At 42.8% G+C, this 20,114-nt stretch overlaps 1 protein-coding gene across 1 annotated transcript; it reads left to right on the forward strand.

Annotated features, from left to right (window-relative positions):
• Positions 1 to 6,847: 6,847 nt before the first annotated feature.
• TMEM171 (transmembrane protein 171) lies at positions 6,848 to 14,643 on the forward strand. Its single transcript, XM_069881147.1, has 4 exons — positions 6,848 to 6,972; positions 7,446 to 8,161; positions 9,872 to 10,013; positions 14,371 to 14,643. Exons 2-4 carry the CDS (start codon positions 7,531 to 7,533, stop codon positions 14,594 to 14,596), a joined length of 999 nt encoding a protein of 332 aa, XP_069737248.1. The 5' UTR covers positions 6,848 to 6,972; positions 7,446 to 7,530; the 3' UTR covers positions 14,597 to 14,643.
• The last annotated feature ends 5,471 nt before the right edge of the window (positions 14,644 to 20,114 follow it).

The raw sequence follows: 20,114 nt of genomic DNA on the forward strand, positions 1-20,114 counted from the left end.
AGGGAGGCTGTAGAGAGGAGGGTGCTGGCCTCTTCTCCCAAGTGACAGGGGACAGGACAAGGGGGAATGGCCTCAAGCTAAGCCAGGGGAGGTTCAGACTAGATGTCAGAAAGAAATTTTTCACAGAAAGGGTCATTGGGCACTGGCAGAGGCTGCCCAGGTAGGTGGTTGAGCCACCATTCCTGGAAGTGTTTAAAAGACAGGTAGACGCGGTGCTCAGGGACATGATTTAGAGGCAGATAGGAATGGTTGGACTCGATGATCCAAGAGGTCCTTTCCAACCTGGTGATTCTATAAAATACTTCACTCTTCACAGAACACAGGAATCTTCACAAGTTTTTCACAGCAGTGTCTGAGTGCTTCACAACTGAAGCCCACCTTCCAGTCAGTGACAGCTGAGTTAGGACATAAAACAGTCAAGGGAGCAAAGGGTCAGGAACATTAAGGAACCTACAACTCTGGAAATCATGAATCTGTTCTGGCTCCTCTCATTTTGACTCACACAAACCCAAGCTTTTTCCCTTGCACCTCACCAGCCAACAGGCTGTCCTTAACCAGTGGGACAGCTTCAGTACCACTGTGATTCAGGTCCTACCACTGTTACACCCACTTTAAAGTGGCACATCCCAACCTTCCACCCCTGGCACTCTGTCAACTGGCGCAGCTGATTCTTGCACTTCACGGCTCTCTTTGCCACCAAACCCAGCTTTTTCCTCCACATCTAGCAAGCACGAGAGAAAGCATCTTCTATGTCACAGATTCATAGAATGACTAGGTTAGAAAAGACCCACTGGACCATCAAGTCCAACCATTCCTATCAAACACTAAACCATGCCCCTCAGCACCTCATCCACCCGTCTGTTAAACACCTCCAGGGAAGGTGAATCAACCATCTCCCTGGGCAGCCTCTGCCAGTGCCCAATGACCCTTTACATGAAAAATTTTTTTCTAATGTCCAGACTGAACCTCCCCTGGTGCAGCTTGAGGCCATTCCCTCTCGTCCTGTCCCCTATCACTTGGGAGAAGAGGCCAGCACCCTCCTCTCTACAACCTCCTTTCAGGTAGTTCTAGAGAGCAATGAGGTCTCCCCTCAGCCTCCTCTTCTCCAGGCCAAAAAAAACCCCCAGCTCTCTCAGGCACTCCTCGTAAGACTTGTTCTCCAGCCCCTTCACCAGCTTCATTGCTCTTCTCTGGACTCGCTCGAGAGCCTCAACATCCTTCTTGTGGTGAGGGGCCCAGAACTGAACACAGGATTCGAGGAGCGGTCTCACCAGTGCTGAGTACAGAGGGAGAATAACCTCCCTGGACCTGCTGGTCACGCCGTTTCTGATCCAAGCCAAGATGCCATTGGCCTTCTTGGCCACCTGGGCACACTGCTGGCTCATGTTCAGTCACTGTCAACCAACACGCCCAGATCCTTCTCCTCCGGGCAGAGGAGACCTGTGCCAGCGCTTCACCGCCCTCACGGTGAAGAAATTCCTCCTTATGTCTAGTCTAAATCTGCCCCTTTCCAGTTTATACCCACATAACCCACCCCATCTCCCCTGGGCCCGCCTTTAAATCTCCTCCATTCCCCTCCCCGCCCGCCCCGCCCGGGACCCGCCACCGCCTCAGGCGCGCGACACGCAGGGGGCGGGGCCGGAGGGGCGGGGCCGCGGCTCGTGCCCGCGCGGGGCGGCTCAGCGCGGGCCCCGCCTCCGCCGCAGGTGCTTAAAGGGCGGCGCGCGCGGGGCGGCGGCCCGGGTGCCGCGGGCAGGTAAGGGGCCGCCGGTCGGTGGGGGTCACTCCTTCGCGTGGCCCGGCCCTGGTTATAACGGGCGCTTGCTGGCTTTCTCAAGCGTCTGTAAACGAGCCCTGGAGAGTTTAATCGGGTGGCGTTTTTCGCCTGGGTCCCTGGCGGGGGAGGCGCGGAGGCCGCGCTGCCCTCCTCCAGCGCAGGAGCTGCGCTTTTTCAGGGCACGGTCCCGCCCGCTGAGGACCCGGGTGCGACTTGGAGGGTGCAGGACCTGGAAGGGAGCGTGCCCGGGGAGGGGGGGGTGACGTGCCGGGGGGTGCTGCTTTCCTCGAGTGGACTAGAACGTCATTGCTTGTCCATGAGCCGTCTGTGCTTTAATGCACCAGGCCAGCCCCAAGAGACTGGGTACAGAGGCAGATGCGAATGGAGAAGGAAATTTCATAAACGTGATTAAAAATGCTGTGGGGAGGGGTGGAAGAGCATGGAGATGAAGGTGGCAAACTCCAGTTTACTTTAGTTTTACCAGCTGACCTCATGGATGGATGCTTCTGCTGAATTTCAGGAGTGCAGTCCAGAGGGGGAACTGTGATATGAGAAAACAGAAGGTGGCCTGGGTACAGAGGCAGATGTGAATGGAGAAGGAAATTGGACTTAGGGACTGAGAGGAAGCAGAGAGCTGTTCGTGTTTCAACATAGAAGTTAAACTGAATGAAGTTGAGTGGACTTTTCCTTCCAGGTAGCTTGTCCTATCTTGAGCTGTGGTTTAATTTGAAACCTGGGAAGAAGGCTTTGGGCAGCTTTTGGAAGTCTTCCTGATCGTCAAAATCCTATCCTCTCAAAGATCTGTAAGTCTCTTTGCATGTGCCTTTTGCCACTTTGAGATACATCAGTGTCCCTCGTGGGACAGAACTTGCCAGAAACTGCTCTGTTTTGTATTATCTGTTTAAAAAAAATGCCTGCCATCAGCTGTGCCCATCTACTTTCTCTGTCTCCCTGCAGGTACTCCAGAAGATTGGAGCTTGGTTGTCCCAGCTCTTGTGGGTTGGGCATGTTTTATGTGAGACACTAGTGGCACACATGAGACCCAGCCTGGGTGCTATCCTAATTGTCTGTGCGGCACCCAAGCAATGGGTTACCAAACTCTGCTTTGGAAGCTCATCTGTGCTCAGACACTCTTTTGGGATCCTTGCATCCGGCTGTGGCATCAGGACTCTTCCCTGCCCAAGTGAGTCAGGAACATTTGTCAACCAGCTTTTACTCTAGCTGTGCTCCCTCTTATAGCCCAATGGGATAGTATTTGGCAGCTTCTTCATAGTGTGCAGTTGTGGCTGGTGCAGGTCAGAATCCCTGACTGTTAGTTTGTGGTGAGAAGGATCCATGGGTCCACATGTGTCTGGTGTCTGGCAGGATTCATCGCATTTTCTGGAAATTCCCACTGCAGCTGCTTTCCAACACTTCTCCCTTCTCCAGACATTGACTTCTGCCCCACCTGCAGTGGTTGTTTATAACAGCATAGCATTACTGTTCTTATACAGTGAGCTGACACAATTGTTTTGTCAACCCATATGGACAGAGTTTCTTTCTGTGGCATCCACTCCTTGCTTAGGGATCTTTTTGCACAACATCTAAATCTTGGAAGTCATCTGCCTGGGCTATCAGAGTAATATTCTCTGTGAGGTGAGAGCACTGACAGGCACTAGCTGGAGACTGCATTCACAAGAGGGCAAATTGGATGTATTTGGCATCTCAAAGCTTGTTACTGCTTGTAGTCTTAAAGTTGCTTGAAAGCAGTAAACTGAATGTACATGCTATTGGGCATTTCCCCCTAGCTTTTCACAAAAGTGATTAAAAATGCTGTGGGGAGGGGTGGAAGAGCATGGAGATGAAGGTGGCAAACTCCAGTTTACTTTAGTTTTACCAGCTGACCTCATGGATGGATGCTTCTGCTGAATTTCAGGAGTGCAGTCCAGAGGGGGAACTGTGATATGAGAAAACAGAAGGTGGCCTGGGTACAGAGGCAGATGTGAATGGAGAAGGAAATTGGACTTAGGGACTGAGAGGAAGCAGAGAGCTGTTCGTGTTTCAACATAGAAGTTAAACTGAATGAAGTTGAGTGGACTTTTCCTTCCAGGTAGCTTGTCCTATCTTGAGCTGTGGTTTAATTTGAAAAAAAAAAAACACGGAATGGCAGTAGCGACTTCCCAGTAGCAGTTCAAACACTGGAAGTATGGGTGAAAATGTTTACATGGAATGCCCTTGTGAAGGGTGTCTTGTGACTTCCAGTGGTGTTTCCGTTGTGGACTACAACATACAAGGTTTTGTAGTTCTTGAAATAACTGCACAGACTAGACCTGATCCTTCTGCATGAAGTTATTTCAGTGCTTTTGCAAGTAAAGCAGAAATGGGGCCTACTCAGGGAAACATAAACCAGAGGGACAGCAGGCTTTTAATTCTTCCAATGCTTTTTTCTTTTAATCCTCAGTTCCTGAATTCGTGTGACTGCATGAGGATATAAAATTTCATGTGAGTAAGGGGGAGTAAATTTATGGCCCTGGTGTTGGCAGTGGAAGTCTTGGAAAATAAGAACTCTGGAGGTTCAAACATAAAGCAGAAAGTCCCAATTTCATCATAAAAACTTGTGTTTTAAAAAACTTGTGGCTGTCTGTAATGTTAAAGTTGTAATAGAAGTGTTACACAGAAAAAGGTTGAGAAATTGTGGTGTTATTTCCTGTTCTACATACCTGGTATGGATCAGACTTAAAAAAAGGGTAAAAGCACTCTATCATTTAAGTTAAGCTTATAACCAGACTTCCTTTAAAAACTATGTTTCCAATTCCCTCTTCCCTCGTACTTAACTGCCTCCACATTATGGGATTTTGTTCTAACAGTTTCTGACCTGGTATTTCCATGTCTGCTCTCAGACTTGGGGTTAATACAAAGGGAAAATTCCCTTTTGTCAATATGCCCCTGGAGATACCCGATCTGATGGAAGTATTTCAAGCACATAGTCAGTACGAGGTTTGCTTCTTTCTTAAGATACTTCTTCTTGAAACACACAAAATAGTTGCATCTTGCATTGAGTTTTCAATTAAAATTTGGTGGTAGCATGAATGAAAATTAATCCTCTCTTGGATTTTGCAGAATAAAATCTGTGGCTTTCATCTTCAAAGCCACAACAGACTATTCTGAATGTTCCTTTTTTCTGTGGCCTGAAAGAATTAAGAAAATATGTACATGCTTCATTTCTAATGTGTGTTTTAACTTAATCTTGTAAAGACAAGATTGGTGGAAAAGAAGCAGGCGCTCTGTTGGAGCAGTGAGCACTGAGAACAAATCTCTGGATTTATCTTTTTATAGGCAAAATGTTTGAATTTTTTTTCCCTTCACATTGTTTCCTTTTTGTCCTAATTTACTTGTACTTATTTCCATGTTGTCTTCCCTTGAGGGAACTCCAAAAAAAGGATTCGGAGTTCTCTCTAATTACACTATATTGCTGTTATAATGGTTAACATGCCTCAGCCAAAAAATATCTTGAGACAGTTGGGTCTGAAACGGGGTTTTGCAGGTTTGCATGTTTTTTATTTTACTTTAGAGGCCTTTTCAGTTTTGTGCTAAGTTAGATCAGTTTTGTTGGTAGGTCAGTAAATCTGAGCCTCCTCAGACTGATTATGGAAATGGAGAATATTTCTAGATGTGAAGGAGCATACACAGTCATGAGAAACAATTTTATTAACTTGGGAAAGGCCAATGAAATCGAGGAAGGAGGAGTGATCAACCTAATGCATTTTCTCAGCTTAGAAATGCAGACTTTACACTGACCCAAATGGATGCAGTATTGAAGATGTGCTTGGCTAAAGGTCTTTAAGAAAATTCTGACAGATTTCAAACTGAACTTCTATTATGTGAGGTACTGACCAATCTTTAGTGCTATTTATAATCACTGTGTTTTCCTGAGTGAAGCTGTGAGTATTCTACTAAGGGAGCCAGTTCACTGTTTTTCAAAGCAATAGAGGGGGTAGTCTGGTCTGCATTCAGAGCACTGAAGAAACATTTGGCAGACAAGACAGCTTACAAATTAACTGACCACTGTAATGGCACACATTCAGGCAGGTCTCTCACTTTTGCTATTTGACATTGCCAGCAGTGAGGCTTGTTGATTCCTGCAGCGGCCTCTTGGAGTGTGGTGCAGCCTTGCCTGTTGAGTCATGCGCTTACTGTGCCTTTTTACCTGCATGCTGCTCTCTGCCTTCTCCCCTAGCACTGGGGGTCTGTTTGATGTCGAGCAGTAAAGCATCTCATAACTTCATGTATCTGCTCAGCCAATTCATTAATTGGGTCCTACTCTTAAAAGTGGCTAAGAAAAGTGACTGGATAGATTGCCTTGCAGTGCAGACGGATAATTATGTATTTGAATGACTAATGGGTTTTATGGTTGTGTTTTGTTTTCATCACAGTGGGGCACTGCAGTTACTGGGGAGTGACACGAACATGTGTCAGCCACAACAAGCTTCAACAGTTTGCTTCCAGAAATCACAAAATACTTTGTTTTTCTTGTGGAATCACTGTTGTTGAGGCATACATAGGGAGGAGTCAAACTAACTTGACTTTTAGCTTCCAGTCATCGGAATTAGTAGCAGGGCAGTGGAAGCTGGTAAAGGAAGGGCTGAAGGTTAACTAATAATCAGTAATAACTAAGCCAATTCACTGCCTTCATCTGTGACAAGCTCTGGTAGTCCCTTTGTATCCTTCCTGGTGCATCCAAGTGGTACATGAAGTTGTCCGTCATGGGATACTGCTGGTGAGGGGAAGAGGACAGTGTTAAAATGCAGCAACATGGGCACACTTAAGTAGTTCCTGCACTTGTTAGGGGACAGCTTTCTCATGGTCTGTCTGGGCTTGGTTTTTTCCATAGTTTGAAATTTCTCTGGGTTTCAGGTTGGCATTTGATGGTTGGTAGCCACTCTTTAAGCTTTCTTGGGGCAAAGGATGCAGGAATAGGGGGAGCTGAAAGGGATCGAGGAATCTGTGTGGTTATTTAACTCTGACTATGAAGTCAGTGAAATTTGAGGTACACAGTCTTCAGTGTGGTTTTTTCTTTCTTTTTTTTTGTCTTTTCAGAACAGAATTGAAAATTTGTGTACTTGCTCTCACAGCTGTATAGGACAGGGAGCTGTCTTAAGGAGAGAAACATAAAAGTCTTTATTGCCTGAGGAAGGAGAGTCAAAATCTTTGAAAAGGTATGTATTAGAAGATTTACTTGGTAAAAAGTCCAGTAGTCATCAATATTTGTGTTGAGATTCTTTCTCTCAAGAGGCGTCACTTCCTGCCATTCACTACAGAAATTTCCCCTTTCTGTTTTCAAGGAGAAAGCTAGCCTGTTCTTGTTCCCAAGATTCAGGCTTTGAAAATGTCCCTTTAATCATAAGACTGTATATCTAAAGTAACAATATATTTAGCTGTGCAACAGCAGTTACTGTTGCTTTCAGTCTAACTGTAAAGCCAGTGTTGTCATTTCATTGTCATTTAATGGAAACAAACTTGATTAGCTCCTTTAATCTGCAATGGAGGTACTACAAAACAGAAAATACATGAAGGGTATACAGTTCTGTTAGGCTGACTAGCAAATGCAGGAATTAATACTATAATGTAGCTAGTCTCACTGTTTTGGTTTTTTTTTCTTATTTTGATTCATGTATTTTCATGTTCACAGATCAAGTATAGTTTTCTGCCGCTTAATGCTAACAGGAAAAAAACCCAAACCACCAAACTCATCTGCTTGAGGAGATTTTGTTATAATGTATCCAGTGGCTGTTCGTGCTCCAGGAGGTGAAGGAAATAATGGACAACATGGAAGACTTATTTTTTTCCTTTTTGTTTTTGGAGCTGTACTCCTCTGTGCTGGATTCCTGCTTTCAGTCTTCATTCTCCAGTCATGCCCATCTGGAACCTTCAGTGACTGTAATGGGGTCCTTAAGGCTGCTGGGCCTGTGCTGGCTGTGACTGGACTGGTTTTTGTTTTACTGGCACGATCAAGGGCCAGGCTGTATATAAGACAAAGACAGTTGCAAAATGAACAGGTGTACAGCCTTGTTTTTTGTCGTGGGAGCTGTCAGTTTGCCCAGTTTCTCATATTTGGATTCCTGTTTTTAACTAGTGGAATGCTAATTAGCATCCTGGGCATTTGGGTTCCCGGCTGCAGCCCCAGCTGGCACAGCATACAGCTCAACCACACCAGCAGTCCTGATGTGGACCTCCAGGGCTGTGGATTCCTGTCACTTCAAATCATGGGACCTTTGATTGTGCTCACTGGGTTGTGTTTCTTCGTGATAGCTCATGTTAAAAAGAAACAAAACTTAAATCTCAACCAAGAATCTTGTGAAAGTGAAGAACATCCTCAGAGCCCTGAATCTTTTCAGGTTACAGTAGGTGGGTAAATAATATGTGAACTTTACATTTGAGAGTTAGTGAAGTGTTTTTTTCCACTTAATGATTTACCGCAGTGTGACTCATTTGAGCTTTAAGCATGTCAATTCTGGCATGTCAAACCAGCCAAAGTATAAAAATGTTGCTTTGTCTAGTATGTTTTCTGTATGGCCAGTTCAGTTAGCTTTTTCTCAAGGAGAAAATCTCTCCTTTGGTATAAAAAGAAGGGTCTGACTCTCTGTGCAAAAGAAACCATGTAATTTGGCACAAATCAGTCCTATCCCACTACCTTTCCCAAAGGGTGTAACTGACACTGCAAATCACAGGCCTAATGACTTTGACCAAATTTAAGATTTATTTTAGTTTTGAGCTCTGGCTGCCTAAACAGGAGAATCTGATTCAGAAGTAGTGCATTGTAATTTTTTTTAATCATGGCCACATTGTCCAGCAGTCAGATGTAGCTGCAAGATGCTTCTGTTGAATGCATGGTGTTTGAGTAAATGTGGTATATTAGCAGGGAATACTCCCTGTCCTGCTTCCCCATGAATACGTTCTATGCATAGATTATCCTGATAACTTTCTAGCTCTCAAAGGATTAATGAGTCAATCATAGTACTGCTTGACTGTCATCTGACTGACTGGACTTGAGATTTGTTATGCAAAACTTTATTTCCTTCTGCCTGTGAAATTGATGTACACACCTCTAACCTAGTGATCCTGAGAAAAGGATGGGGGTTTAATGTCAGCTATCCAGCCATGTGCATAAATCATGGGGCAGGAGAAAGTCATTCAGATGGTCTTTAAAGCGAAAAAGCAAAATTTGTGGATTCCTTTTATACTTCCATTTGGAAAAGTAAAAATGAAAGGCTGAAGGCTGAGGCCTGGTTGTCATAGTGATGTCCTGGAATGGTTGTGACTCAACTAGAAAACTCCCCCAGCCTCAGCATCATTGATGCTCTGGTGACCTGTCAGTGCACACAAATTACAAATGAAAAAAAAGGTACCAGGCAGCTGTGAATGTTTATATAAATCATGCAGGCTCAGTAATTCATACAGGTTTTGTATTTAAAAGAAAATATTAATTTTAAACTCCTGATTTACAGCACTGAAATTGGCAGTTATGCTGTACAGTGGATTATGTATTAATAACATCATGGTAATAATGGTAGTAGTGTGCCTTCAGCTACAAGTAATTTATTAGCAAAACTGTGAAGACACGGAATATCAGCCATCAGAACCATTAATAATTTGAATACTTTTGTTATAACACTGCAGTAGCTATGCTGAAGTTTATATCTCCATATTTTACATATGTGAGGAAGACTTAACACTTGCCTGCCCTTGAAGTGAGCCAAGAGTAACTGTGTGCTTTGCACTTCTAGTTTCTGAAGACAGCCAACAATGAAGACGTTTGTGTCTTTTAGACAAATTAAACATTCCTCTTCCCCCAGCTGTATTTCTAGATTAAGTCTTTCATTTTATGAATATGCTGCATCTATTTTTCAGTAATCTTGGTTTTGAGCATACCTTCAGTGTACTTTGACAGCCCAGAATATAATAATTATGTATGGGGGATCATTGTGTTTTATCTTAAAAGGATGACAGGTACAAATCCTGTAATTCCAAAGACAGGAAATATTCTAGGATACAGTTAGAATACACAGTGCTGCTCAGTTTTTTAGAGGTAGTAACTAGTGGTTTTTCTTCCCCTAGGTGATGCTGTAATGGTATTCCCACCTCCACCACCTCCTTATTTTGCTGATCCTCTCTCACCAACCATGACACGATGTCTAATGTCAAGTGGTTTGCCTACAGGTGAAAATCCTCCACCATACCACTCTATCTTCAGCAATGGGTGAGACTGTTTTCTTGTCTGTCTGTGGAAATCTGAGATGTGTCTCAAAGTATCCAAGACCATGTTCTTAAATAATCACTGTGAATGAACTCTCTACTAGACATTACAAAGTTTTCTAGTGCATCACTCAGATACCTTACTTGAAATGGCAGTAAAATATCCTAGTGTAAAGGGGGAATCACAAACTGCAGATGAGGGTTAAATTCTTACCAATTTATTATGACTAAAAAGAACTGAAGTGAAAAAACAACCTAAATCAGTGCCTTTATTTAAATATACTTAGATTAGATTTCTTCCAGATTGTCCAAGAGTAGGTGTTGCTAATAGCAGTGCCCCAGTGGCATGATACCAACACTGCAAGATTTTAGGAAGCCTCTGTAGCCTTTCAGCAAGACCTTCGTTACCCCTATCCACAGACCCTGTGAATCTGGGAGCACCACTTTAGTGTGTCCTGTTCTCCTTCTGACCCTTGTCTTACTGCCTTGAGGAAATGAGACCTGCCATGCTGGTTTGCCTTGTTCCTGCTCTGGCAGTGTATTGAGATAAAAGGATACCTTGATACAATGTGAGAAGAGCAGGAGTTTCCATGGATCTTGAAAAGGAGGTTGCAATGTGAACTACTTCTCCAGATGTTGTACCATATCCATGCAGCCATTGTTGAATACATTTAGTACGACTGCTTTTCTGGATGCAGCCAACAACAAGTTCAGGGTGGTGCCTGACTAAAGAGTTCTCTGCGCCACAGGAATTTGCAGGGTTATTCATCCCCTGTTGGCTACCACCAGTGGGCTGTTAATTCAACAGTGAAAGAGGTCACTGCAAGGGCCACATACTAGGAGCCAGGACTAGATCTGACCAGGAGAGCTAGGTGCCACATGCCTAGAGCTCCCAGCTTATTTTCAGGTCCTTAACAATCCAAAATTGACTTGGCATTTCATTTTGGGAAGTTCTGTGTCATCTTGGTTTTGGTCTGTGGGTCAGTAGGTGGTCTGGGACATTTTTATTGGATTACTTTAGTTGACAGGACTGTACCTGCAGCATCCTAAGCACCATCACTGCAGCAAAAGCCCTAGCCTGCTTGGCTGTGTCCAGTAGTACTAGTTGTGGGGCTGTTGCTTTAATGGCCTTCCACTCTACTCCAGACTATTCCACTGACATGAGGCAGTGTATTCCATGACCAGCTTTACCAGCTATGTGCCAGTATTTCTTTAAAACTCTACTGCTAACCTTTCCTTTGAAGCAAGCAAGCCTAAGCCTGCCACAGGAGGAGGATCCTTGTGTTAGCAGTGGTGCTTTCTCCTGTTATCATGGTGTGTGCAGCCACACCTGAGATTTTTTAGTGATCCTTTGAAGTATGCTTGGTGGATTCTTGAGGCTCAGCTGTGCTGTGCAAGACACTCTGTCTAGTCAGTGACTGTCAACAACTCTTTGTACTGACTTATGTTTCCTAGTGCCTTCCTCCAAACATTTTCTTCTCATCTTTATGGTAGAGACAGCAGATGCTTCCTTTTGTTGCTGCTACCACAAGCCAGACGGTCATTCTGTCTTTTCTCAAAATCATCTTTTTAACATAGAATAAACACCTCTTTGTCAAAAAAACCTACTCATTTGTCCTTGCTACTAGTGCAGACCTCTCCTAGTATGTTGTTACATGCTGTACAGTGGAACTGTCCCCCAGACAAAAAAAATTATGTCTATCCACTTGGGGAAGGGAGATGCTCAGTGTTCACTTTCCTCTGACTTAAGATCCAGCTTGGAGCTGATGACTTGTGCTGAGATGCAATGCCTAATAAACCTGAACTACGCACGTTTCATTCAGTTTGATGGTTTTCCTTTTAAATTGTTTCAGACAGTACATTTTGTACAAAGCTGATGAGGACCTGTTGATTATTCAGTGCCTTAAACACCTGCCAATTCAGGATGACAAGGGTAGATGTGAAGATGAGAGGGTGTTGGGATTGATCAAGCCAAGGTGCTTTCCAAAGAGTGATGGTTCTCATGACAAGGCACAAATTGCTCTGTGAAGAAACATTTTCTTTTGTTAAGTATAAAAGTCTTAGCCTGTTCTCAACTTGTGAGAGTGATATATCAGTTCTCAGAGCCTATAGTACTGCAGTCAAAGGACACCCAAAGCAGGCAGGAAAAGAAATAAACTTCTCTCTCTGAAAGAAGGAATTTACATGAAACCTTTGTGTTTTTGTGGGTTGGTGAAGGCAGTGACAGCTGGAAGGTGTTTCATGCCAGTTGTTGCTGGTCCAGCAGTTGGTTTCACCAGGCTGAGTTAACAGCTCTGGCACGCACTGTGCTCCCCTCTGGTGTCTACATCCAGGTATAGGTACAAAGAAAAGAAAATGGATGTATGTGGAAGAATGACTTGCCCAGATGTGAATCTGGACCTCTGGTAGCCCTGAGATAACAAATTCAGACATGGCCCAAGGGAACCCTCAAAAACTGTTTTGGTTTAAATACATTGAGAAGATCAGGCTGGAGTGGATAAGTAGGAGAAATATTGGATCATACACAAAGGCTGTGTTCTACTGTAGCCTTACAAGCAGCTAAGAGATAGTTACTCTTGTACTTACTACCTGTCTGCTAAAATGTAAAAACTGAGGGCCTTGGGTCCTCTCTACACTGTAGTTTCAGGCCCTGGGTTGTGGGATGCCTGCTGGTGTGCTTGGTAAAATGTGTGGATTGTCAAAGGCTGTGAAAGGGTGTAAGTGGCACATCCTGCACTGAAAAGGGAAAACCAAAGGGCAGTGGGAGAATGGCAGAAAAGCTAGCTTCTCAGACTTCTTGTGAGCTTTCCCTGCTGGTGCATGTACCAGGTGACCCTTCTTCACCCATTATCCTACAAAATCTCCTGCAGCTGTATCAACTTCCCTGGCCCACGGATGTCCAGTTCTGGTGCTCTGAACTTTGTGTGTGATCCCATCAACTCAATCATCATTTTCTGTCCTGTGAACAGACATACCCAAAGAGGAAGTTTGTAGCCCAGCTTGCTGGGGCTGTTGCCAGTGGAGTGGGCAAAGAACCTCAGCCTTGGGTGCAGAAACCCTGGACCTCCTGCTTTGGTGTTCTGTGGCTGGAGGTGCCCTAGCTGTTACCCTTTCATGCTCTCCAGGGTCCTCAAAGATACCATGAGTTAATACCACCACTGGATATTTCAGTTGATCGTGTGTTCCCATGGCCCAGCACCAGGTAGCAGTCTCAGCATCTTGACTAGTGTAGACTGGTCCCCAAACCATTTTGTGGAGGCAGAGTAGTGGCCTTGTTTCTCCTAACATAGTGCTGTGGTTGAAGATCCCAGATCTGGAAGGGAACACACAAATGTGATTTGCCTCTCAAGTCCATTGCTCCATGTGCTGTCAGCAAGTGCTGTGGTTAAGGCTGTGCTGGATGAGAGAGCTTGTAGTAAGCTGAGTCATGGTCTGATCCCAGAAGTAGTAGTTTTTTTTCCTGACAATCTGTTATACAGCACTACAGCATTTGTGTGGTAGTATGTTTTCTCTCTTTTAATAACGCATCCTCACACACCAGTAACAGCACTAAAGATGAGGTGACTCTGCTCTGTATTCTCATGCAGTATTGGTGGGGGTGCAAATATATACACAAAGGCAAGAGTCAGCTGTGGGAGCAAGTCATGAAGAATGAGTAGTTCTTCCTTAGGAAGTAGTTGAGGCAATATGCAGAGGGTTCCAGGGCAAGAGGAGTAGGGTTCCAGATCCTTGCAGACACAACCGGTTGAGATCTAGTTGTGATGGTCAGAGTTGGGAAATAAGTTTGACTGCTCTCCTTGACTGCTGTCCTTGACTGTCACTGGAAACTCAGCTGTCTAGTCGTGTCTGGTTACTTCTGTTTCTCCACTTTTAAGCGTGACTACTACTCCTTAATCAGTCCTGAGTTGCTAAAAAGCTTAATAAAAGTTTCAGGTTGCCTTTCATGTAAGGTCTCAAATGGCTAAAGATCGTGATTTTTGTGATGCAATTCTAAGTCTAGTAACTGTCTTTCATAAAAGAAGGGGACAATGTGGATGTCATAGGCTACTAAAGGGAAGATACATTAGGAACTAAGGATCAGAAGATTAATAGATTGTGATAGGCCTGCAAGAAGCAGCTAATGCCATAAGCCAGGCTGTGACTGGTGATCTTAAATGTTAGATGGGAGCTTGTTTGCCCTTCCCCTCTGAAGTAATAGAATTTTTACATGAATCATAAGGTAGCCAGTAATGTGAAATTGTAGTGCATATGCAAGTCCTTTGCTTTTCGGGATTGTGTGCATACATGTATGTTTATATAATTCAAATGGAATTTCTCTCACTGTAGAGAAATTTATGATGTTAATGTTTTGTGTTTCATAGAGCGCAGCTTGCAGATGATGAAGAAACAGTTACTGTTAGAGGCTATGAAACCATATATACAATTTCTGGAAGCAGCTCACCTTCAGATATTTCACCGATGCTATACGTCTCTGAATCACCTCCAAAATATGAAGAAAAAGCCTCAATAACAAACAATGAATATTCTCCATCCTCTTATTTGTCTTCTTCATCAATTTCCTTAGCCACATCTGACACCAGCTCATAGAGGACTATCACTTAGACGTCATTTTTAAATTAAATTGTTCATTCAGATTTATGATTTTTCAGCTTATTTACATTTTGTAATAAAAACATTAATGTTGACTATGTCTCATTTTTCCTCAAAAAGCATAAATTATGAATTTGGGTTTCAAGAGATATTAGGTAATGCTGGCCTTTTGAGCTAGCAGTCTGAAGGGATTCCATTCACTGCAAGAATTTTAAATGCTTGTCGTCTTCTGTTACAGTTCAGATTCTGTCTTCAGTTGTACTTTGTATAATGGAGACACTAAGTAGAGAGCAGCATTTTTTACTTATTTTAATTAAATCTGTTTGAAGCGTCAAAAAAGAAATAATTAGGAAGTGGTTTTATTTATATTTTTCAAATTTATGTAAAATACTTCTTTGCAAAGTTACTGGCTTTATGTGTACTGAGTGCGTAATAGCTGGGGCTCTTTAATATTGGAACCAAGTATGTTATAGAGAACTTAAATGGTTACTTTTTGATCTGCCTGGTGACAAACGCCGTAGCTTAATTTAGACCCTCTCTGGCCCTTATGTAACTATAATCCCCAGGAAAATCAGTTTTAGCCAGCACTGTGGCAACACTGAAGATGGTTAATAGGCTAACAGTTTAACTGTTGTAGTGACTGATTTCAGGGGGATTATACGACTGTTATATATCATCATTCATGGTTTATATCAGGAGTGCTTATTTTGTGCAACTAAGCACCTGTCAACAAGCATATCTTCCAGGAGCAGGCATGCTTATCAGCAAATGTAAGGGGCAGTTTCATGGAAATGCATACGGCAGATGTTTTTAACTGACACAGCACTTGCGAGACTGTTGAGAAATACAGCCCTCTTAATTCCTCTGTCCCTGTGTGGCCCCTGAGTTGGAGGTGGCTGCCTGCCTTCATCTTGAATGAGTGACAACAGTTTCCAGTTTTCTTTTGCAAATATTTGCATTCATTCCCAAACTGAATGATTTGCTCATGGTCGATAGGGATAGCAGGAACTGAGTTGCTGCTGACCTCTGATGCTTATTTACTTGCTCTGGACCCTGTTGTAACCTCCCAGTTTGAGAAAAATGGACCTGATTTGAGGCCAAGAAACACTTGCCCATCTTAAAATATCTTGCAAGAGTGCCCTCTGCCTTGTTCATCTAAGTCTTTCAACACCTGCATGCTTGGAACCTCAACTACATCTCAACTTGTCTTCTGTCATGCCAGATTTCAGGGAATGTGACTGTGACACAATGTTAAGCTTTGGATTAAGCACTCAAGTTCCCTCTTGTGCAGAGGCAAAGGTAGCTGCCTTGTCTCACCTTTCTATGAGCTTACCAGTTCTCTTCAGAGTTCTTCAGAGAGATAGTCAGAAACTTCTGTACTTGGCCATTTATTTCCATCTCTGTGTTGTTCCCTCAGTCATGTGGGGCAGCTCTTTGTGCAGCCACATCAAAACAAACGATCCAGTGGGGGTGGTGTATTTAGCCAGCGATAGAACTGAGGGGCTTCTCTGTGCAGAGTAGTGAGAAAACACAACACAGAGAAGGATTTAAGATGTGGGAGCTGATTAAACTGGCATGACTCTGCCATGAGAAATGTCCAGATGAAGAAAGGGAGTCCATAAAAGCCACAAGCATTTTTTACCTGCTTCTTCCTCACGTGTTTAACTGGTGATTTTTTCAAGGATGCTGTTCCTTGCATGTCTTCTGTAATGCAAGCTATGGTTTACCATCTTTTTTAAATTTTTTTTTAAATCTTTCATTTCTAGTCTGATTTTTAACAGTAGTGCCTGCTGCCCTGCATGAGTAATGCATACAAAGCCTTGCACATGTCAAAGGAGCTTGTTTGTCTGGACTGTCACACTTCTATACAGAAGCTGGGATATTTTACTTATAAGATCCCATGCAAACAAAGAACCATGTTGATTTTGTTCTATTGTTCGAGTTACAAGTGAACACTTATTTACTGAAAAGGCTAGACATTGAAAAGCATATTACCTAAACAAATAAATCTTTAAATATGTCACCATCTTGTCCTTACAGAAAAAGTCACATCCCATCAGTAACTGTAAAGGTATTAATCTTTTGTGCTGCCTGCAATTTGCTCAATCAGTTGTTGCCAAGATGTATCCAAGAGACCAGACAAATGAAGGAGAATATATTGACTATGAGCTCAGTCCTCTGGAACTGAAACATGATCTTTTTGTTTTTCTTCAAGGTTATAGTGTTTTGATCTACTGCAGAGTCCCCAGTGTGGATCACTTCATTTCTAAAAAAGCAGTCTTCATCAAAAGCATGACTTAGAAAGCTGCTGACATGAGTCTTTGTCATCAGCACCTGAACTTCCTGGGAAGGGTAGGTGTAACTGACCTCTGAAATGAGAACTGAAAAAAGAATTCCTCTCTATCATTTTGAGAATATGCTTAGGAAACAGTTTGATGTACAGCTGTGTTAGCATCTTCTGGTTTTGGCTTGGACAATCGTTCCTTTAAAAGTCAGTGGATGTGCTCTGTGCATTCCATAGACTCAGCACCGAGAATGATAATATAGCTAGGGCAACAGTATTTACTTACTGTGTTGTCGAAATCTCTTTTGGCAAGGTCAGAAAATGCAAGCAAAAGGCTGGCAGATCTACCTTCACCACTGAAGGCTACCACTGGGTGAATGGTATTAGTGGGAGGAATTCTTGATGTAGGGAGTAAGGGTGAAATGTCTGTATTAGAAAGGAAGCAACACCTTGTAAAACTATAAAAGTAGCTTACAATAATACGGAATAACATTTTTATTGAGGAAGTGAGATACTTTACTGTCACACTAATGGTGCTATAACCCCCTCTCTACCCTAAGGTTAGCTTAAGTGCTTGACATACAAATGCTAGGGAGCAAATCAAGTTGGTTACTGATTCACACTTACTTAAACAGGCCAAGTGGGAGGTAAGGAGTGCTTATCCTCTGTAAGTAAACTTAAAAGTCTCTCTTCCTTGCTGTCTACGCTGACATTGATCTGCTTCTAACTGCAACACTACAATTCTTTGGATATGAGAAGGTTTTGCAAAAATATGAATGTGTACCTCTTCTCTGGGAGAAGTCTTTCTTCCTGCAACTTAAAAAAAAGAGAAACAAAACTCATCTGAAAAACTGATCTCTGCAATGATGTTATGTTTTATGATAGCTGCACTTGCTGGATGGCAACCACCCCATTTTTGCCCTCTGCAGTTATTAGCACTATAGCCATCAATGCCTTTTCCATCCTGTACCTTCAGAGACATGGCTTACGGGGCATTTCTGTGTCCAGGCAGACAGCCTTCATCTAGAGCTGTGCTCCTCTCTCTGTCACGTATGCATGTATCTGGGTAGTTAGGGATAGAAATACCTTCAATTTGGTGCACCAGCTGACAAGACAACATTCCCTGAGGGTATGTAAAACCACCTTGCAGCTAAAGAAAATAAGCTAAAGGCTTATTTATACTTTGAGGCAGGTAGTGCATTAGTACAGGGTAGTACAGGCCTCCAGGGTGCAAGGCGCACTTGCAGTTGTTCTTTATGAACTACTCTTACTCACGCAATCCTAGTTTTTCATTAAAGATGCCATGTAAAGTCACCTTTTTCTAGAAGAAAGTCTGTCTTAGTCAAATCATTGGTTCCTTAATCTTCCTACAACTGAATATTTTGTTATGGAGCAATAATTTAGACCTTCTCTTTTTAAATGAGTGTGTAGTGTGCAATGCCATGGCATATTTTACTTTTCTTTTATACAACAATTTTGAATCTTTTATGACTAAGTCCATGGCTATATTACAGGCATGTCAGAAAATAAAACCTTATTATAATGGGCTGATAATGTGAACAACCATGTAAAATATAATATCAGAAGGAGAGGAGAAAAGGTTTAAGTAAAGGCCTGTCAGTGTTTATTTGGATTACTCATGAAACAGGTTAGAGAAGAGGAGATACACAACACTGCAGAAAACCTGCTTTCAGCAGAGTATGTTGCAGGGGAATTCTGCATTGATGACAGACAATTACGTAGAGCAACAGAAAGCAAAGCTGTGCTTGGGTTCGGGGGTAATGTTCCTGAAGCTGATGGGAACAAAACTGTACTGAGATCTGAAACCAGCACCCATTTTGAAAATTTCACTCTGATCTTAGGTTTCACCGAACTATCTTCTGTTGTTTAGCAGCTATTCCAGGTAAAAGAAGACACATTTAGTAAATCATTGCCTTTAAGTTAATTCCCAGAATATACACATACTTGGTAAAGAAAGTACTGGCCTTAAAAGACCAGGTATGTGATCCAATAATCTCTTAGGACCTTGACAGCTTCCTGAACGCAGCATTGCCATTGCTTGGGGAAATAATAAGAGAAATGTTGGGAGGCTTTGAGCAAATTATCTTAAAAAAAAGAGAGAGTAGTGTGCAGGGAAAGGTGTAGTTTTAATTTAGATCCTACTTCACTAAACAGAAGTCTTTTCTGCCCCATTTTCAAAGTTCAAGTGACAAGTAGCCTTGGAAGAAGCCGTCTCTATTCCTTAGCTCTACCGTGTACATGCTCAATAACCCTTAAGTCACATCCTAGGCCAGAAGCAAAGAGCATCAGCCATGGGATGATGCAACACCCAGCCTGGGAAACTCTGACTCCAGCCAGCATCTAAGGACCATTCTGTAGGACTGATGAAGTGCTCCAGCACAATCCTGCTGCAAACAGTGGCTGCAGAGTTCTTGAGTGAATGAGAATAGGAAGATGACACTACATCTGTACTTACTATTAGTCAGAGAGCTATTATAATATAATGCTATTTTTAAAAGGTTGCTGGAACATCTGGAAGATTCATCAAACAGCAACAAGAATGATTCATGGGATGGAAAAACCTGCGAGCAGTAACAGAAATTCATTTCATTACGTTTACCAAATGCAAGATTAAAGATGACTTAGGTTTTGGCTATAATTACCAATACAAGGACAGTTTATCTAGTATCTCAGGACTTTCTGATTTAGTTGTAATACAAAACCACTGCTTTGCAAGCCCAAACAATTTGCTCAAGTGAGGCAAAATCCTGTCTATACTCAGTGCTGAGGAGTGGACTGATATATCTGTTGGAATTTTTTGGGGCACCCTTGGTAATAGAAGTGCCTTAATACTGACTTCGTGAATTTCACAGACAAGTTTTTTTGAAGGAGTGCAGCACTAATATTCCTCAAAGTCTATATGCTGACAAACAAAAGACATATTTGCAATTGTGTTCAGGATCAGTTCTGAAGGTGCCAAATTTGGTTAGCAGCCCCTTTCAGAAGTGAGCTGTTGTCACACTGTGAGACATGATTGCACAGTAGAGTAAAGGCACCTTTACTGATGTTGAAGAAGCAGTCTGAAAGAGGATGAGTTTTCTAGTTCTAGAGCTATTTTTATATTATAAATCTTGGGTTAACCTTGCTTCACCAGAGCCGCTGGTAGCAGGATATAGCATGGTATGTTCTTCCACCTGAGGAATAATTTCTATCCTGTGTGTACTCTCTTCC

The sequence above is a fragment of the Phaenicophaeus curvirostris genome, chromosome Z, assembly GCF_032191515.1.
Source record: "Phaenicophaeus curvirostris isolate KB17595 chromosome Z, BPBGC_Pcur_1.0, whole genome shotgun sequence".
Taxonomy (NCBI): domain Eukaryota; kingdom Metazoa; phylum Chordata; class Aves; order Cuculiformes; family Cuculidae; genus Phaenicophaeus; species Phaenicophaeus curvirostris.